At 35.7% G+C, this 20,635-nt stretch overlaps 1 protein-coding gene across 4 annotated transcripts; it reads left to right on the top strand.

The window, feature by feature from the left end:
• Positions 1–2,096: 2,096 nt before the first annotated feature.
• LOC101208951 lies at positions 2,097–19,370 on the top strand. Of its 4 annotated transcripts, none has more exons than XM_011658268.2 (16): positions 2,097–2,480; positions 3,404–3,920; positions 5,115–5,355; positions 7,185–7,459; positions 9,409–9,582; positions 11,501–12,277; positions 12,360–12,454; positions 13,313–13,375; positions 13,481–13,569; positions 13,740–13,802; positions 15,717–16,364; positions 16,458–16,532; positions 16,669–16,739; positions 16,845–16,902; positions 17,935–18,127; positions 18,427–19,370. In XM_011658268.2, the coding sequence occupies exons 2-16, from the start codon at positions 3,502–3,504 to the stop codon at positions 19,125–19,127; spliced, it is 3,942 nt and encodes a 1,313-aa protein (XP_011656570.1). In that variant the 5' UTR covers positions 2,097–2,480; positions 3,404–3,501; the 3' UTR covers positions 19,128–19,370. The 4 variants fall into 4 exon arrangements, with proteins under 4 accessions (XP_011656570.1, XP_031742671.1, XP_031742669.1 ...); XM_031886811.1 differs by lacking the exon at positions 2,097–2,480 and adding an exon at positions 2,499–2,833 and having other exon boundaries at positions 13,322–13,375; XM_031886809.1 differs by lacking the exon at positions 2,097–2,480 and adding an exon at positions 2,500–2,833.
• Positions 19,371–20,635: the final 1,265 nt, after the last annotated feature.

Here is a 20,635-nt window from a genome sequence, read left to right on the forward strand (position 1 = left end):
ATTTGAACTATTACGGTGCATATATAAGATTAAATTATTAATTACTAAAATAATACTGTTTTGATAACTTATTACCAAAATACAGCAGTTTAGAAACTTTTTACCTAAATACGGTTGATTTTGACATATTAAGTGAAAAATGGACGAGTCTGGCCCTGTTTAAAAAAGTAAATAAAAAAAAGTCAATCAATTTTCTAATGATTTACTTTCTTTTGATGTGATTTTTATTCTTTAGTTATTATATATATGTTTTAATTTTTTTTTAAAAAATTTAAATTTTAAATATTTCAGAAATTATTAATATTAATATCCTTTACCGAGCAAACAAGGCCAAAAAGTGATGAAAATATCAAATTTGATCCTAGCCTACTAGATATTAGAAAATTTATACCCAGGTAGAATCAAAATAAACAAGATCATTTAGATATTGTCAAAACGTGACGAAAATATCAAATTTGATTATAGACTACTAGATATTGGTAAAATTTATTTTGATCCTACCAAAATTACGATATAAGTTTTCTAATATCTAAGATCAAATTTGATATTTTGGTCACTTTTTGGCATTGTTTGCTCAATAAACGATATTAATATTAATAATGATTATACAATATTTTAAATCAATTTTTTTAATATTTTAAAACACGTATATAATAATTAAAAAATAAAAATAAACATATTTAATAATTTAAAAGTACATATTTATTTCTTTTTCACCCTTTTTTTCTTAATTCACTTTTTATTATTATTTTTTTAAATACCCCCAGACTAGTCCATTTTTTTTATTTATAAAATATATCAAAATCAACATTATTTAGATAAAAAGTTTCAAAACAACTATATTTTGGTAATAAATTTTCAAAACATTATTATTTTGGTAATTAATTCACATATATATATATCTTTTGTTTTAAAAAACCCAAATTATTATGTGACATGCACGAATTTTTATTAGGAGAGCATAAATAATAGACATAAAAATGTCATATTTCAATTTATTAAGAAAGAAGTAGACACAATTTAAATTTAAAGTTAGCAAAAAGGACTATTCATTAAAAGTGGAGACTAGGAATAAACATATGAAAAAACAAAATGAAAAAACTAAGAACCAAATAACACTAATCAATTGGTTTTGTTGTTTAATTTAGATTCCGCAAAAGTAATTGGTTGACTAGAAAAACCAACAAAATCAATTCAACTATCACCTAACTTGTCTATCTTTTTTGATTCAATTATAAGATTTGATGTATGCCTAGGTCCAATCTTCACTTACCATATTGAAATTCTAGTATCTCGAACACGAAAAATCATGAAGAAAAAAAGACCTATTTTCACACCTAAAAAGACCTAAAATAAACGTTTTTTTGAACACCTAAATCATGAAGAAATCTAGTAACAAGGAATATCGTTATTGATTCATGAAAACGATGGTGGCCCAGAAACCCATCGTGGACAAACAGCATCAATTGTAACCCCCGATCTGGAGGCTCATAAATGAGTGGCCTATTATAATGGCGTTCGGGGATACGCCTTCGCGCATGCTGATCGACGCGACAGTGGCTCCATACGCTTTAGGTTTCTGCCAAGGTTTTACGAAAAGAACTTTTCAAGTTTTTTCCTTGGCTCAATACCTACACGGTGGTGAACCTGAGCAGAGGGAAGCCCGTGGGGGAAGGGCCTTTTTCGGTCGGGACCGGGACGCAAGGTTATATGAAAAAGCCGCCTAAACTCGGATCCTAACGGCTAAACTCATATTCTAACGGCTCAATAATATTTTGTCTAAGACGTTTAGATAAGTACTATTCGTTGATAACGACCTTACCTACACTTTGCATAATTTTTTGCTTATTGCATATCAATTCCCACCCTGTCAAAAATGGCTTTTAAATTTAACAAAATGAGCAGATTTATTTATAAATGTAATCAAAAGTTACTGTCTAATTGTTGTCACCCATTATACAAGTAACTGTAATCGCTAATAAACACGAATAATTGACTATATTTAAAAAGATTTAAAGTAGTTTCAATTTTATATAATTAAAACTAAAAATGGATTCAAATACATTAGGACATAAATTGATATTTGTTTTTTGAAAAATGAAATGAAACTCATAGACAAAAATGTCACAAGAGCGTTGACTAAAATGTCATCTCAGTCAAAACGACTGAGTCAGTTGGAAAGTATATATGCTGCCTTCCTCCTCCTGCCCGCCACTCTCCATCACTCACCGATCATCTCGCTCCTTCCGGTAGCCTCCGACCAAGATTTCCCACATCGCTTCACTCTCGCAGTTCTCAGCGACAAAAGGCAGAGCGTATTGTTTTTATAATAGAATTAGCATTCCATCCACCGATCGGCGGGCGGCGGGCGGCGGGCGGCGGACGGAGACGGTGACGGGAGAAAGAGCGGCGAAGAAGTTGGATGGAAGGGACAACGAAGGAGATTTGAGGAGAGGGTTTCATGGAATTTATAGTTTAAGGTGAGAGCGTTTGTTTTGGTATTTTTTTCCGTAAAAGTATATATCTATCGAAAGCTTGGCGCTAAATTGAAGGGACCCACGAAGACCAAAGCCCGATTAAGGGCTCTGATTGTAGCGGCGGTGTACTATGCCGATTACTGCCTTGTCCGAGTAAATTTCAGCGGGACCTTCCTAATCTTTTTCCTTCTCTCTCCCCCCTTCTCCATCGGAATCTCTACGGCGGCTGCTTTCCCCCTCATCGTATACCTCTATCTTTCTCTTTTATTTTATTTTTCAAGGTGTTTGAACGGTGCTGTTTGCCATCGCGAATTATCTTTGTTACTGTTCGATGTGGGTTTGATCGGTCAATGCAGGTAAATGGTTGTCATCTGGAGTTCTGTGCTTTTGAATTATTCGATTTTCTCCTGGGGGAACTGCGAATTCGATCTTGGGGAGGTCGGTGACAAACCCTAGAGGTTTTGCTTGAACTAGGGTTTAGAGTTTACCTAGTTTGTTAGTTTTGTTTTTAGGAGGGTTTCTGATATGATTGGTTCAATTCTTGCGACGAATTGTTGTTTTTGTTCGTCTCTGTCTGAAACCGTAATCTAGTTTGGGAAATTTCGGTCGTTGTCGAAGGGGCAGCACAAAGGTACTGTAAATTGGCGAGGGTTATTTTTTCTGTTTGTTCCGATACTTTAATCACATGAAAATTATGGGTTCTTAAAATTGAATTTCGTTTTGCTACCCGCTTTGATTGTGAATGGAACATCATCCCGGCTTCCCCCTTTTCTTCTTCTTCTTCTTCTTTCTTTTGTTTACGTACACTACCCAAGTTTTCCATTGGATGCATACTGTTGTCCATTTTCAGGGAAACGTAGTTAGCACTTCAAAGACGTTACTTAATTAACAAGGTTGGAAATAATTTGATGTCATGGTTACTGCAGATAGTTCGAGCTGTTTGCTGCTCCAGAGCTGGATTCTGGAGTCTACGAATTATAGGGAAGCTATTTTATTTGGGTTTTTGCTCAGGTAGCTTAAAGTGATGGCTGGAAATGTGAGGTTTGAGTCCTCAAACTCAGCTATTCAAGACGAGTTGGCATTTGGTGGGAGCTATGGCAATGGACAGAGGATGAGCCAGACAAGTAGCAGTTTGGATAGGTCTGGAAACTATCGTGATGGAGGAGAGAGCCGGATGTTTGGTTTGGGTTCTAGTTCATCCCGAGGTATTGCTTCATCAACTGGGGATCTGCCTACACTATCTCAGTTTTTATTGTTGGATCCTATAAAGTTGGGAGAGCAAAAGTATCCTCGTTCAGAAGAGTTAAAAAAGGTTCTCGAGATGTCATTTGGGACAAATGTAGAAGACAGCTCATTTGGATCTGCTCGTGTGAAGCATCCTGTGGCCGTGGAGGAGCTAAAGCGGTTCAGAGCTTGTGTCCTTGAAGCCTCTAATAAGGCTAGGTACCCTATGGTTTTGATTTTTCATATTCACCAGACACATCATATTTGTTTTCCCTCTTCTTTTTATTTGATGTCATGATGCTGCAATCCTCGAGTATGAAACAGTTGGGAATCCTGTTGGTTACAAATTATATTAGTACATTTTCCAAACTTAAATTTGGGTACCAACGATCTTTTCAGTTGGTTGGCTTGCAATGATCTGTTTGATTACATAAATTTATCTCTTGTTTACATTGTTGTTTGTTTTCTTGAATATAAATAGCAAACTTTATGTTAATAGGAGACAAAAAATAAGAAAAAGAAGGGAAGAACCTTTCAACCAAAAGGACGTTTTTGATGTGGAACTTGCGTGGCATAAATGATAAAAAGACTATTGGCTTGGAGGGTTAAATCGATGGGAAGTTACAAGCATGCTAAAACTAAAACATTATTCAAAATGGGAAAAAAAATCAATTTCTCGTCCGGGGGAAAAATGATTCAAAATCTCTAGAAGTATTATCGAGCACTATTTTGATATTAAGAAAAACTTCACTTCTACTTCTAGTTTTGTCCTTCCTCAACTCTCAACACCAGCCACGAAACCATTTTCCCATAGGATCTTCCATTTCTCTTAATCTGCTTGCTCACAAAAAAGGATATCCCAAGAATCCTCTTATAGACAGTGGATGGCAGGCCCTGGCTCCGAAGAAGGAAATATCTAACAAAATACTTTGGCTTGTAGCATAAACTCAATGAATGAAAAGAAGGTTCTAGGTTTTCTCAAATGTACATCAAATAATATATTTTTTTAGAACATAACACACACAGCTCTTGGAGAAACTGCATAATAGGAAACTTCCATTGAACTTTGTCATTACTATTCAGTCTTCCTAGAACGAGGATCTATAGGAACACTAGCGGTTTTGGGGATTTTGTTCTTCCAATAGTCTTGGTCAAACCTTTGTTAAGGATAAATACAAGAGCTGAAAACTCTCTGGCTTTGACATTTAGACTTTTAGTGTTAGATTTCTCCCAAGTTCTTAAGAATCCAGATTCTCCTTTCAGCAAACTGGGAGGGGATGTGGCCATTGATTGTCCCCAATAGATTTGCAAACTCCACTTCCTCCTCAGTTTTAAGGCCTAGTCCTTCAAAAAAGTTTTCATCCGAACAATCTGGAATGAGGATACTGATTCTGATGAACATATACTTTTCAGGGTTAGGGGAAGAAGGATGGATGATTCCTTGAACAAATTGAACAAGTACTGTGAGTCCCAGGTCCAGAAGAAGCAAATTCGGAACGAGATCTTAACTGAAAGGCCAGTCGGGCCTAACATGTTGAAGAAGGGAAGTCAGGTTCATCGAAATTCTTCAGATGTTGTGAATCAGAGACTTGAAGACAGGGCAAAAAACAACGTTCTTAACAAGCGGGTTCGGACTTCAGTTGCTGAATTAAGGGTCTGGAAATTTTATTTATCCTTTCACTCCTGTTCTAGTTTTCAATATTAACATGCGTTTATTTATACACTTGTCTTTCCATATAATGAAAATTGTTGCATATCTTTGCTTTGTTCTCATTTTGAAAAAAATTCTTTATTTATTTTGGTTAGAAACCGAGCTTCACATTTTCTTTTCATTGACAGTAATGATGACTTTCAATTTAAAAAAGGGAATACAAGAGTATACAGAAAGCCAAACTCACAGAAAGGGATTCCAATGATACAAAATAGTGCTTATTGAATAATTGCAAAAGGTCTTCAAAATCGAAACACGAAAGGGAATAATGATTCTAACAAGGGACCAAACATCCTTAGAATCCCTTTCCACCTCCCTAAATACCATACTTACTATTCCACTCCCCCCAAATCATCCACCATAAGTGACACACCCCAGCTAACCATAAAAACAATCCTTCTCCCGTAGGTTATTTGGGGAGCTGGAGGAAGGGGGGGAGCAACACAATCATATTACTATTTACTACATGATCATATTCGGTCATTTTTTATCAATGAAAGTTGTTTTACACACACACACAATACTATTTACTACAATCCTTGTGACTAGCTGTGGAAATCAAACGGAAGAAGAAATTCTCAATGGATCTTGCTAGTATGCAACCCTAGAGAATATGTTCCGGAGTTTCCTTCTTCTTCCAACAAGGAAGGTAACAGGTAAGGATGGGAACTTCCTTGCAAACCAGTCGATTGAGAAACTGAGCTTTCATCAAGAAAGATGAAAGAACAACAAAGATGAAAGAAAGAACAACAAGAGCATACAAACAAGTCCGACATTAAATGGGGAGCCCAATAACTAACTATAGAAAAAAACTCCAATCCAACAAAATCAATCCTCTTAGGATTGTTGTTCCATTTTACTTATGGTGATTTTGTGGTAGTCCTTTTTCTGGCAATACAAATCTTTGAAGAAAGTACTATTACTGGTTAGTCATCACTTATTTGTTCTGCATGCATTTAATGTTATTCAATTTATCTTGTTTTCCCATGGTTTAAAATCATTTTCTATTTCTTTTTTAGAAGAGTTTAGCTATACTGCATTGCTAGTGACCAAGTCAGAGATTTAGTGGAGAGCAAAGACTAATTGAATAATGCTCTGAGCGCTGATTTTTGGTAATTTGGAAAAAGTGAAGTAATAATCTTTTAAGAGAGATGTTGCAATTTCAGGTGTTTTTGGAGTACAATTCACTTTTGTGGGCCCCTATATGGTCTTCAGCTATTAAGGACAATTTTAATTTGATAAGTATGGTGCTCAGGAAAAAAAAGTTACATGACATGTGTCATTACTTTTTAATAGAAATAAAGTGTTTGAACATAATTACCTCAACTTAGTTATTGGTTTATATAAGTGAAAAGAAAGTTTCTTATCAAAGGCAGAGAACAGAATCGAAAGGTTGAACATGTAGTGTTGGGAAACAAGAATTAGTAGAACTTCTGAGAAGTCACAAAATAGCATGATTAATTAGACACAACTTTGATGTTGCAAAGTTCTGAGAGGTGCCCTTTTGGCAAGTCGCAAGTGGCAAGTGATGTATCTTCATGCATATCTGTGGATAGATCCATTTTAACTGCATTCTCAAGGTTTTCAGAGGTCTCCTTTCGTATAACTGTGATTTTTTATTGCCGTCCTGAATTTTCTTGAGCCCCATGATTCAGTCTGTACACATTTACTATCATGTTCATAAATCTATTCTTTTTTCAATTCATGCTAGTTTGATATTTCTTAAACTTAAGACTGCCTGAGCAATTTTATATTGTTTAATCTTTTAATAGGCTGAAGGCCGGACTAACAATGTCATGAGGCAACCTCCTTCCTTGGGGAGAGAGAGAGATTTGATTAGAGATGGAGGTGAAGCTTCTGATCTAGTTGAAGAAAAAATCCGCAAACTTCCAACTGCAGAATCGTGGGACAGAAGAATGAAAAGGAAGCGGTCTGTGGGTACAGTTTTAAACAGACCCTTGGATGGTGAAGGAGAGCTTAAACGTGCCATGCTTCATAAGCTAAATAATGAGCCAGGACTGCAATCGTCTGAGTCCCAAAGTGTCAGGTGATTTACTTCATCCTTACCATGCATGGATGAATCTTGTACAGTTCAAAGATGAGAAATCTAGCTAGGATTTTACGTAACATGTTTTTTTTTTTAAATATCATTATTATTCTTTTTCTTCTTATTTTTTAAAAGAAGTCTCCTACCTCTCCTTTTCCCAATGACAGTTGATTTGTCTTGGAATTTGCCTTTTGAAACTGGTTGGGAGACGAGTCTAAAAATTGACTTGTTTTTAGAATAAATCCCAACCTTCTATGCACCTCCCACACTGAAAGATATTGTCATTGATGTTCTATTAGTTATAACTAGCAAGGTTGTATGCTGATATGGACTTCTATATCTTCTTTTTCAAAGAACACTTAACTTATTAATGGAATTGACATTTGGAGATTGTTCGGGAGATGATTTTATAATTGATTTTTGTTTTAAGATAAGTTTCAACCTTTTGTGGACCTCTAAATTTCAACTTCATGAAGAAAATGTTGCTATGTGGCTAAATATCAACTGGTTATATTGTTGAATCTTATTCAATCCATTGTCCTCATGTCTGTCTTTTTCAGTAGCAATGAAGTCATCATATCTTTACTAAAAAAATGTCCAGTCCAAAAATGGGGAAATAGTGCTTTTGTGACTAACTTTTAGCACCGTTGGAGCCGTTTCATTTTCAAAAATCATGAGCCTATTTACGATGACTTTAATTGAATATAGTCTCAAACTTTACAATTCTTTCAGTAGTATCTCTGTAGTTTAAATGAGCTTTAATATGTATTTCTGCCGTTATGTTTTTACCTTTCAGCCTTGCTTCTGTTGTTATTTTGGTTGTTACTTTGATCTTTTCATGACCATAGTATTGTTCTTGTTCTTTGTTTTTTGGATATGATGAGGGTGCTATGGGCGTGTTAACCTAATTGAGCTGTCCGGGTGCACCTACTGATCCTCTCTCTCCCCCATTTCTTGGCTTCCGTATTATTCTCATTGTATAGCTCTCTTGTACTTTGAGTTTATTAACAATAAAGAAGCTTGTCTCCTTTTAAAAAAAAAAGTATCTCTATGAAACAAATTTTTTCTGCAGATAATTTGGGTTGGACCTCCCTTTACTCCTTTTCTTTTCTTAACCTTGGATGGCTCAATTCTTGGTGTGATACCAGTCCATTTCTTTTATTGGAAGTACCAAAAACAATGCTGTAGCACCCAGATCTTTAGTTACAGAAATTTAATGGGAAACATAGATCCTAGCCAGTGAAAACGTTCTCCAAGAACGGCCTATCCTTCTATAAGCTCTCTTATTTCTCTAAGTCAAAGGTTTGCAAAAAGTAATTAACCCATCAAGGACCTCCTGTCTTTAGAATTAAGGTCAACGACACATCCTTGATTATAGACTGATATGACCTGGTACAAGCAAAAGCCCCGCAAAATTATCCAAATTGTACCTAGAAACTGATGTCACATGTTTATTTCCTTCCATGCAGCTTCTTAACTGATATTTTTTTGAAAATATTTTCCTATTATCTTTTTATAACTCTTGAGCAGATTTGAGTTAGTAGCCCCTTTGTCTGGTGTTGGTATTAATGAAATTGTTTCTAAAATCACCCTTCCCTCTCCAGAAAGGGAACATTTTGAAGTAGAGAAGTTAGTTGTGCGGCATGCACTTATGCAATAGTTGAGGTAGGTTTGAAGAATTTTAAATCAAGTCATATTCATGTGAACCATTTACTGTGTAATCTATACAATTTCAATTCTGTCTTTATAAAAGAACACATTTCTTATATCATGGACAATTCCTTCTATATATTGCAGTTTGAAATTTTCCTTTTCTTTACCTGAAATATTCAATTTATTGGAAAGTGGACAGGATACTTATTGGACATAAGTTATTTCATAGTCATTACCTGTTTATTAATTATTAATGTATAAGATGGATAAACGTTGAAATATGATGTTTATTGCAGATCAGGTTCTTCCAGCGGTATTAGTGGAATAAACAAGTGTGATGGAAGTTCTCTGCCTACTAGTTCAAGTGTGCGGATTATTCCCAAGGCTGAGCCTGAAAAAAAGCCCACTCATTTTAGGGATTCTGCCGGTGGACAAGGAAAGGACCGATTACTAGTTAAAGGAAATAACAAGTATGTCGATTGTTTTAGTCTACTATGTTTGGTGCTATTTTAATTTTATGATAAGTATTAAATCACCAATTCACCCAAAAGCTTAAGCTAGTGGTTGAAGGAAAATTTAATTATATATCACCAGCACTCCCCCTCACTTTAGGGTTTAAAATATTTGAAAGGCCCAACAAGTGGAAATTGATTTTATTCGGGGAGGAAACGACAATGCAGGGATTTGAACAGAGGACCTTCCTGGACCACATGCTCTGATACCATATTAAATCACCAATTCACCCAAAAGCTTAAGCTAGTGGTTGAAGGCAAATTTAATTATATATCACCTACAATAAGGAACGATATTATATTTTTTGAAAAGGAAACAAACTTCTTTATTATTAATAAACTCAAAGTACAAGAGAGCTATACAATCAGAATAATAGGGAAGCCAAGAAATGAGGGGGAGAGAGAGGATCAAAAGGTGCATCCAGACAACTCAACTAGGTTGACACCCCCATATCACCCTCATCATATCCAAAATACAAAGAACAAGAACAATACTAAGCGCATGAAAAGACCAAAGTAACAACCTAAATAACAATAGAAGCTACCTACGGTAGACAAAATCAAGGCTGAAAAGTGAAAACATAACGGCAGAAATACATATTAAAGCCCATCCAAACTACAGAAGCACTAATTTTGAACTGGAAATTGGGAAAAACTACATTGAAACTCATCAGATGAAGGCGGTCCAATTGAGGTAGATGTCCTGTATAGATAAATCTTTGAAGTCTGCATTTGAAGGAACACCAAACTGCTGCGTTTCTTTTAGGAATCTCTATGATGTCAACCCAATCCTTTTTTTTTTTATCATGGAAGATGCGTTGCGTTGGTTACGTTCAAACCAAATCTCAGCTAGAAGCGCTTTTATCAAATTAACCCAAATTAGAAAAGGTTTTTTTTTATAAATAAGGCCCCCTCAATAATTGGAGCACATTGACGCTAAACGAACCATCAAAGACCCAAACTAATTTGAGCATAGAAAATATGCTAAACCAACAATTAGGTGAGAAGGGACAGAAAATGGAGAAATGTATTAAGAGATCACTGTTTTCCAAGCAAAGGGGGCACACTGAAGGCAGTGAACACGTATTGGGAAGCTTCCTTTGCATAGTTTCGGAACAGTTTAGAGAACCCACGGCCATAATCCAAACCAAGACATTTATTCTCCTTGGACTGCTGGTTTTCCAAGGTGCTTTAAAGTAATCTTTTTCCAAAGGTGAAGTGGGAGAAAGGTGCTTTGAAAGGGACTTAACTGAAAAAAGGAACGATATTATATAAAAAACACAAATACCATCATAATTTTCTTTCACTTTCTTGTGGGCCAATCTTCTGCAACATTGGTCGGTGCTCTCCTTCTTCATTTCCAAGGCATCTTCTATTGTTGCTTGGCGACAATTTCAAACAAAAAGGGAAGATGTTATGGACAAAAAGGGTTTAGGGTTTAGGGTCTAGGGGAAGTTGGACTGGAAATAAAGATTAAAACTTCATAATTTTTTTTCAGTGGGTGCTTACAGTAGGACTTCCTTTTAGTGCTCTCTCTCTTAGAGTCTTTGGCCCAAGGAGTTAATGGGCCCCACGACTAAAAAACATTAATTTTATGTCTTATTAACTCCTTCCCCAACTCTATGAATTCCACAACTTTTTGGAGTTTGCAACTCCACTCCTTGCCCTAAGTACCTCCTTAATTTCCATGACAATTAGGAGGTGCAGTTTCTGAAAATAACTTCACAAATTATTTATGCTTTGCTACAATTGAAATCTGGACTTTTGGTTTATTACTGTCATATTTCCATCTACTCTTTTGAGTAGTTAATGGTTGCTCTCATATAGTTAGCAAGATTTCATATGTTATTTTTGATTAATGTAAAATTATTATCAGATTAAATGTTCGTGAAGACAATCATGTAGCTGGTCCTTATTCGTTGGCAAAGGGAAAGGGTTCAAGGGCACCAAGATCTGGCTCTAGTAATGCTGGAAGTTCATCTCCTAATCTTTCACGTATGTCTGGAGGTCTTGATGGCTGGGAACAACCTGCAAATAAATTTCAATCAGTAAATGGGGCTAACAATCGCAAGCGTCCCATTCCCAGTGGATCATCTTCTCCTCCCATGGCTCAATGGGTTGGCCAGAGGCCACAGAAAATGTCCCGTACTAGAAGATCTAATCTATTAACACCTGTTTCAAACCACGATGATGTGCAGGGGTCTGAAGGTTCTCCTTCAGATTTAGGTGGTAGAATGGCTTCACCTGTGGCGGGTGGTTCATTTCTTGCAAGGAACTTGTCTATTGGTAGTCAACAAGTTAGGGTGAAACAGGAAGTCGTGTCATCTCCTGCCAGGTTATCTGAGAGTGAAGAATCTGGAGCTGGGGAAAATCATGAGATTCAGTTGAAAGAGAGAGGATCAGTGAATGGGGAACCCGAAGAAAGAATGTTGGTTCCTTCTGCTCAGAACAATGCTTCTAACATATTTCATTCAGTTAAGAACAAGGGACTTGACAAAGAAGAAATTGGGGACTGTGCTAGAAGACAGGGAAGGAGCGGTAGGGGTTCATCATTTTCAAGGGTTTCTGTTTCACCAGCAAGGGAGAAACTGGAAACTCCGACCTTGACTAAACCACTTAAAAGTGCAAGGCTCGGTTCCGAGAAAAATGGAAGGTGATATATCTGTCAATATTTTTTCTCTCTTTCATTATTCTTTTCAATGATCTTTATCTTATTGATATATATTACAATTCAGCAAGTCAGGTCGTCCCCCACTGAAAAAGTTATCTGATCGCAAAGCCTTCACCCGAGTTTCACAAACATCAGCTGGTGGTTCCCCTGATTGTACAGGTATATTATCTTTGATACATATGGTGTTTAATGATGGGTTTCTCCAAGAAACAGGATACTGCTTCTGTATGGTAATCGTTTTAATGGTAGAGTTCTTTAGGGTTTAGCACGAAGTGTCCTACTTCAAATTACCTGTTTTCAGTTAGAAGATTTTACACGAAACAACTTTTTTTTTGGAAAAAGTAGAAGTATATTTGTGAGAGGGGGAGAAAGCATAATTGTGGTGGGTAGGACTTTAAGTTTTAATCTATGAAAATATTCTTCCGTGCAACAATTTTATAAATACTACACAACAGTTTTGTTTAGGTTTGAATGCATGTAGACTTTAGGTATTGAGCGGACATTTGGTTTCTATGAAAAATTCAGTTGAAATAATAGTTTCTATAATGATACTGTTCTACTTCTTCTCCTAGAAAGGAAGATTTCAGTTTTACCCACACTTGCAATGTAACTCTGTGAAACATGAGCATGGAGCTATATGAATATTCTTCCAGTGCTTCATTTTGTTGAAAGCTGCTATACATTTTTCTTTTAAAGTTCAGATGTATGCTATGTGTATTGATTAAACTTTTGTTTTCTCTGAAAAGAAAAGTTTTCTAGTTGAAATGATAATTTCTATAATGATATCATTTTTCTTTCTTTTCTTAAGAGGAAGTAAAAGTTTAACCCGTGTGTGATATGCTGACGTGCAACATGATAATGGGCTTTAGGAGTGGGAATTGATAATATTCTTGTAAGAAGTTATTATTTCTTGTTCAGTTTCTGCATGTCCACTGAGATGACAAATGGATGTTATTTAAATGGAATTCACTTCCTTAATGTTACATGTGCATAAGTATTCTTATACATGGTTTTTAGGTGAATCAGATGATGACCGTGAAGAGCTTCTAGATGCTGCAAATTATGCTTGTAATCCGAGCTGTAAGTTATCCTTCTTCAAATTTTGAATCTCTTAAAGATGAAGAATGGTGTGTACATATGATGAATGTCTAGTGTGTATTATTCATTTTATTTTTCCTATTGCAGATGTTTGCTGTTCTAGTACATTCTGGTGGAAAATGGAATTTTTATTTGCTTCCCTCAGCCAAGAGGATGAGTCCTTTTTGAAGCAGCAGGTAAGAACTGTTATATTCTGTTTTACTTGTAACATCATTAGATCTCAATTTCACTAAAAGATACTCTTAAATTTAAGAACTATAGTATTCTATTGTAAACATCAGTACTTCCCAATGTCACTAAAAGAGACATTCTTAAATTATTAATGAACTTTATCTGCACTCTGCAGATATCCCTAGACAAGAATGATGAAAGCTTCTCTGAAGTACTGGACCACGAGAATACGATTTCGGTATGTGTCTGGATTTTCATTTGTTTAGCAGCATGTATAAAATATTCAGAACTGAAGGTTTTGCTAAGTTATCAGAAAATTTACTTGAAGGTATTGGGTTCATAAAAAAAGTTAATATAGGATCATTTAGATGAATTTGAACTTTGGGTAATATACTGGGAGTTGCAAATATCTTTATTTCTTTGATGTATTTACAAATCTTGAACGATTGGGTAAAGTTGTAGGGTGTGAGCTGGTTAGGGCTGATAAATTTCTCGAGATGGTAGGGAATCAGGATGACAATTAGGGAAGTAAATGGATCATATTTTATTATTTAAACACCACTGTTCGAGGTTAAGGGTCCATTTGGATTGAATTAAGAACGAAATGTTTTTCAATAATACATTTTCTTTTAAACAGTTTTTTGGAAATGAGTTTAAAATTTAAACACTTAATGTTTGGTTAGACTTTTTCATAAGTGTTTATATGTGAATTTGGTTTTTAAAGATTTATTCAAAATAGATTATTTTATAAATGAAATTTCAAAAATGCATTATTTTAATTTGCCAAACACTACCATTTTTTTCAAAATAGTTTTTTGGCAAAATTAAACACTTTAGAATCTCAACCAAACACACTCTAAGGCTTTGGAAAGTTATTATTTGTTCATCTTAGCTACCTATTTATGGCCTCATTTCAGCTGCCGCTTTGGACAGCCATCATAAGATTAGGGAAGAAAATGCATCATATTATATTATTTAAACCCGCTGTTTGAGCATAAAGCTTTGGGAAGTTATTACTTGTTCAATCTTAGCTGCCTATTGATGGGCTCATTTCAGCTGCCGCGTTGGACAGCTATCATAAGATTCATAGCAATCAGTTATTTGTTTGTTTGTATATACATGATTCTAGGTTCTTTTGAGTAAGCACTTCTTTCTTGTTAGGTTGGGTTTTTCTGGCTTCCTTTTGGGGTTTTCTTTGGAGAAAGAAACATTCCATGGATAAATGAAAGTGGGGGAAAACCCCAAACATTTCCTTTTGGGGTGTCTTTTCATAGGTCATTTTTATTCTGTTGGCCTATGTGTTTTTTTTCCCGTTTGGTCTTTCTGTATCTTTTGGTTTTTTAAAATGAAATCTTGGTTTTTTGAATCTGATTTTTGCGATTTCTACAAAAATCTCTTTACTAAGAAGGCTGGTTCTCAGTTCCTACCCATAAATGTGAATTGGAATCCGATTTCGAATAATAATGCTGCTGATCTTGAATGCCCATTTTCTGAAGTGAGGTTTTCTTGGCTATCTCTTCTCTTGGTGCTAATAAGTCTCCCGGTCCTGATATATTTACAGCAGCAATTTTCAAAATTTTCTGGACTACTTTAGAAGATGACATTATGAATATGATCCATGATTTTTTTTACTCTGGAGTTACCAATGCCTCCCTAAATGAAACCTATATTTGTCTCATCCCCAAGGATTTGGATGCTAGAATGGTCTCTGATTATCGTCCGATTAGCATAATAGGCATCTATTTAAAGACTCTTTTTCATCTTTTAGTTTTTTTTGACATTGTTTTGTCCATGTCTTTTTACTGGTGCAAAATTGGGCACCATTTTAAGAATTTTAGCTTATTGGCCTTAGTTGCCATTTGGCGCTGTTTTTGTAATCACCTTTAGGTGCTTGGGGTTTTCCCTTAATTCATTTTATGAATGAAATGTTTGTTTCTAAAAAAAAAAAAAACGAAAGCTTGGTTTTGAATTAAAAAATCATGGATATTAGATTTGCAGTGTTTCATTTTTTAAACTATCGGAGCTGTCTGTTTAACTACTTGTAGTCCTGTCGAAGTAGCTATTTCCATTTTTTTCTACGATCATTGTGTTCATTCCTTTAGTAGTTCTGTCTATAATAATTCTTTTCTTTTCCTCGCGTGTATTTTCTTAGGGTGCTTTTGGGGTAGAGGAAGATTTATCACCTCAAGCACTTGGCTCTGGAAGAAAAAGCCAATTCTCAATTAATCAAAGCAAACCGCAAATTCTGCCTAGAAATGTTGATCGGATTGACGAAGCTGAGGACTTTGTTACTATAAGTGGAAAACTAGAATCAGAAAAGAGGAAAGCTGTTACTCCACTTTACCAAAGAGTATTATCAGCTTTAATAATTGAAGAGGAAATTGAGGATTTTCAAGACAGTAGAGGGACAAATATGTTTTCACAATATGGGGGTGATGACTTTTCTGGTGTTCTGTATCCCTCTGTTGATTTTGAGCCTGGAAAATCCGTTGGAATGGGAATTAAATCTGAGTTGGATCTAAAAACTTCGCAAATTGCTGCTCGTAGATTTTCTTGCAATGGGAGATCAAGGCGTGACGGTCAGTCGTTTAATGCTGATGTGCATCAAGAAGATCATGGATATCAACAATTAAATAACGGATACATCCCTGAGCTTCATGAAAATGGTCTTGATGGACCACTAGGCATGCCTTTGAAGGAGTCTAATGTCTCTGTCTTTAATTGCCAGTATGAACAGATGTCTGTAGAGGATAGACTCATGCTGGAGCTCCAGAGTATTGGATTGTATCCAGAGACAGTGGTATATATTTCGGTTTTTAGTTTGTACCTTTGTTATATACTTCTCTGTGTCATTGCCTTATCCTTTCTAACTCTTCAATGGTATCTTTTTTAGCCTGACCTAGCAGATGGGGAAGAGGAAACTATGAATCAAGAAATTCTTGAGCTAGAGAAGAAACTTAACCAACAGGTTGCAATGCACTTTTCATAATGCCTTTCATGTTTTTTTTTTTTAATTTAGGTGTCCGTAAGATCTTATTGTGCAATCTTCTTTGGCATTTCTAAGCTTTATATTTGGCACTAAGGTTTCAACGTATGCTTTATAGGTTGCTAAAACAAAAAATCACGGAAACAAGATAATCAAAGCAATTGAGGAAGGCAGAAAAACAGAAGAACGGTGGGTTTTCAGTTACTTGTATCTCTGTTCCTTTCTTTAGTCTACATATTGCAACATGATTATTAATATTGTGAAAATTTTCTTTTTCTTATTATATCCTTGTAGGTCCCGTGAACAGTTTGCAATGGACCGGCTTGTTCAGTTGGCTTGTTTAAAGCAGTTGGTACGTAAAAACATAGAATATTTATGCTTAATTACTTTTGTTATTTCTTTCACTGTCTTATATTCATGCAAATGTGTTCTCTCAGTCCTTTTCTTGTTTTTCCCTCTTAGTCAAGGTTGATGTGAATGATCTCCCTGGTATTGTATGTTTTTTCCCCTTGCAAACAAGGGCCTTTATCATTTCTTAAGAATATTTTTTTTGGTGAAAACTGGGTTCCCGGAGTAGGGAAGTAAAAGATTTCATTTTCTTGCGATGCTTCCGATCTGGTGCTTACATTGTTAACCGTAATATGTTAAGATTCTAAACCTGAAACTCAGAAAGATCTCAACAAAGGGCCAAACATAGACAGTACTCTGAAATTATATATTATTAAAATGATCCAAGGAATACAAAATAACAAGGCAACCAGATGATAGGGATAGTAAAAGAAAAATCCAGCTCCTTCGAGAATAGCAGACAACTTTTCCTAAAAGCCTATAACAGCTTTCACCAAAATCTAGACCTAGTTTTCATACCCAAAACATTCCTTATTTATATCCATGTCTCCCGTTGGGCCCTCAGGTGTTTCTTACCCTCTCTCCTCAGCTCTCCCTTGGCATATTCTGTGAGTTTCTCTTCTTACCCTTTTTTGTATATGTAAGAAGGATTGGGGATGTAACATAATATAACAGTTGTGTACAGTTCTAGCTAAACTGATAGCAAAGAAGTGTTAGCCTACTACTATTACCAACCAACTTCTACAGGGAAGGCTTATCATTCAAATTACAGTCTATATCACATCTGCATAGGCATCAAGGTTGAACCTTCCAGTTGACCAAGCGTCACTCCTTCCAAGATTTATGCTTATTTTGGAAAGCCTTTGCTTTTACAGCCTGGTCTTTGTGCTTTGTGTATTTGTATTTATTTCTTTTGTTACTTTGTATTTTGTGCACTAGCCTCTTTTCATTAAAATAATGGAACTTTTTGTAACATTTCTTAAAAAAAAAAACTCAAATTCATTTATTAACTCAACTTATATGGCTGATATGATAGGCCACTCGAGGCAGTAGTGCTGCAAAATTGGGGATCCCCAAGGTATCAAAACAAGTTGCTTCAGCTTTCATGAAAAGAACTCTTGCCAGGTGTCGGAGATTTGATGATACGCAAAAAAGTTGTTTCAGTGAACCTGCACTCCGAGACATTTTAACTCGACCTTCTAACCGAATTGATACAGATGTTATGAATGGTAATGATTCAATTGTTTCCAATTAGTTGACTCTTAAAGCAGAAGCTTTAATGTCTTGCGTTCTCCTATTTTGTTTGTTGTCTTGTTGAACTTAATATTTTATTTATTCCTTAAAAAGAAAAGAAGGAAAAATACAGTAACAAAATGGGTTATATATGGTGGTTGAGCAACAATACGGTTCATGAATTTGTCCAAATGTTTTTTGTTTGCTTCATGCAGACCTCTGCTATAACGTCATAGATGTTAATCAATGTTTTCATCTCGTATGTTTGGTTCTTAACTATTGTCTATCACTGTAGGTTCCTCTTCCGGTGAAGCTTATCCCAATGGAGTGCAGAATCATAAAAGTGGAAGAGGTTTACTTCATTCTTCTGACCAGGATTTCATTCGAACTGGGCCTATAGTGAATAGAGGGAAGAAGAAAGAGGTGTTACTTGATGATGTAGGAAGTGCTTGCATGAGACCTGTATCAACCGTGGGTAACAATTCATTAGGTGGAGCTAAGGGGAAAAGAAGTGAGAGAGAAAGGGATAAAGATATGTCAGCTAGATTATGTGTTACCAAAGCTGGCCGTTCATCTGCTGGGGACTTTAGGGCTGAGCGAAAAGCAAAAACAAAACCCAAGCAGAAGACAGCTCAGCTATCTCCTGCAGGAAATAGACTTGTAGGCAATCTAACGGATGGCACTTATTCTGATAACCCTGGAAGTAGGGTTTCCAATGAAATTGGCAATGGCAACATAAAAAAGGAATTTACAGTGTTATTGCCCCTTACTAATGCTACTGAGGATTCATCGAAGGAAATTGGTGAATGTACAGATTTCACAAACCTTCAGTTACATGATTTAGATTCAATAGAGTTAGGTGTGGGTAATGAACTTGGTGGCCCCCAAGATCTGGATTCTTGGTTGAACATTGACGAGGATGGATTACAAGATCATGATGCAGTGGGCCTTGACATACCCATGGATGACCTCTCTGAGTTGAATATGCTTTTATAGTGATTGTATAGTGTACCTTTTTTTCCCCATTTACTGGGGTTTTAGAATTCTATACTTTAGTTGGGTGGGAAGCTCTCATGTATAAGTTAAGCCTTTGACAGATTGGCATTTGTTATCACTGTCATTCAATTCTTTCACTTCGGGGGGGGGGGTCATAATTGTTCATGTAACCAGATAACTTATTTTATATGCAAACAAAAGAATTTTCTCAGAAGACTTGTCTATCATGTTCTTTTCCCTTCATTTCTTGGTGTAAAACCAAATCTTAATCTTTTTGTTTGAATGAAATCTTACCTCTCAATGTGAGAGGAGATGCTTACTTATTGAGGAAAATGTAATACAAGTTAGTTATTTAGTAACTATCGAAGTAGTTGTAACAATTATAACAGTAAACTAGTTGACAGTGGACTGTAGATGTTTAGGCTATTTGAATTACATAATCTCATTTACTACTCCTGGACAATTATTCTAGGAACCTAATCTTTGGTTCCTCGTCCTTCTGCATGCCAGTTCAGAATGTGGTCAGTGATGGTATTTCAGTACTTACGTTGTTTGCTGGTTCTTGCTCTTCTTTGGATTGTGAGCTCTGCAGAACGTTTGATTCTTATATCCTCCATTCTAGGAATTCAGCAACTTCGCAGGGCCTCTGGCAGAGTAATGCAATCATTAGTGCACTTGTGCTGAAGATATGAAAACCTGAGGTCACTCATATTATGATGATCATCCAAATTCCCTGGATGAGAACATAATTTAAATTTATTTTGGCCGTCAGGTGGTTTCCTCTCCCCTCTTCTTCTTCTTCTTCTTCTCTCTCTCTCTCTCTCTCTCTCTGTATTTTATGATTCTTTTATGAATTGGTGTTAAATGGAATAAAACATCATTTGCTACAATACCCTGCCATTGAAGTCGGGGAACAAGTCAGAAATATTATTATTGCATCACTGTCCGAAAGTTGATTTTCTTCCTTCTATTTGAGTTAAATTGTGGGAATTTCAGGATTTCTATTTTGGTTGCCCGTTTCCAGTTGGTAGCAGAAAATTCTTGCTGTTTACCGCTACTGCTTGTCAGAGTGCAAAGTCTCTTCAAACAAGTGGTAAGATACATATTGTTTCGTTATTGCTATGCGTTATGTAGACAATTAATATATAGTATGGTTCTTTGTACACTTAATTCATAATGATATCATTAATTACTTTTGTCCTGTTTTTCTGCTAATTTCTTTATTCTTTCCGACGTAAGCATTATCTCTTGCATGGAGTAAGGAAAAGGCTTAAAATTTCATCTGTCATAGTTGGATGCACACTTTTTACGATTATATGACCCTGCTCACTAGTGATTCGCTGTCAGGGAGTTGTTCACAAGGCTTAATTAGTTATTTTCATTTCTTCATTTGCTTCTCTTTTATTTTCTGTTTTCTTGCTTTCTTCCTCTCTCAATAAAATGATCATGGGATTGGTTGGTAGCTCCACCGTGGATCTTGTACATTTTACCCTCTTTTAACTTAGCCT

The sequence above is a fragment of the Cucumis sativus genome, chromosome 6 (genome assembly GCF_000004075.3).
Source record: "Cucumis sativus cultivar 9930 chromosome 6, Cucumber_9930_V3, whole genome shotgun sequence".
Taxonomy (NCBI): domain Eukaryota; kingdom Viridiplantae; phylum Streptophyta; class Magnoliopsida; order Cucurbitales; family Cucurbitaceae; genus Cucumis; species Cucumis sativus.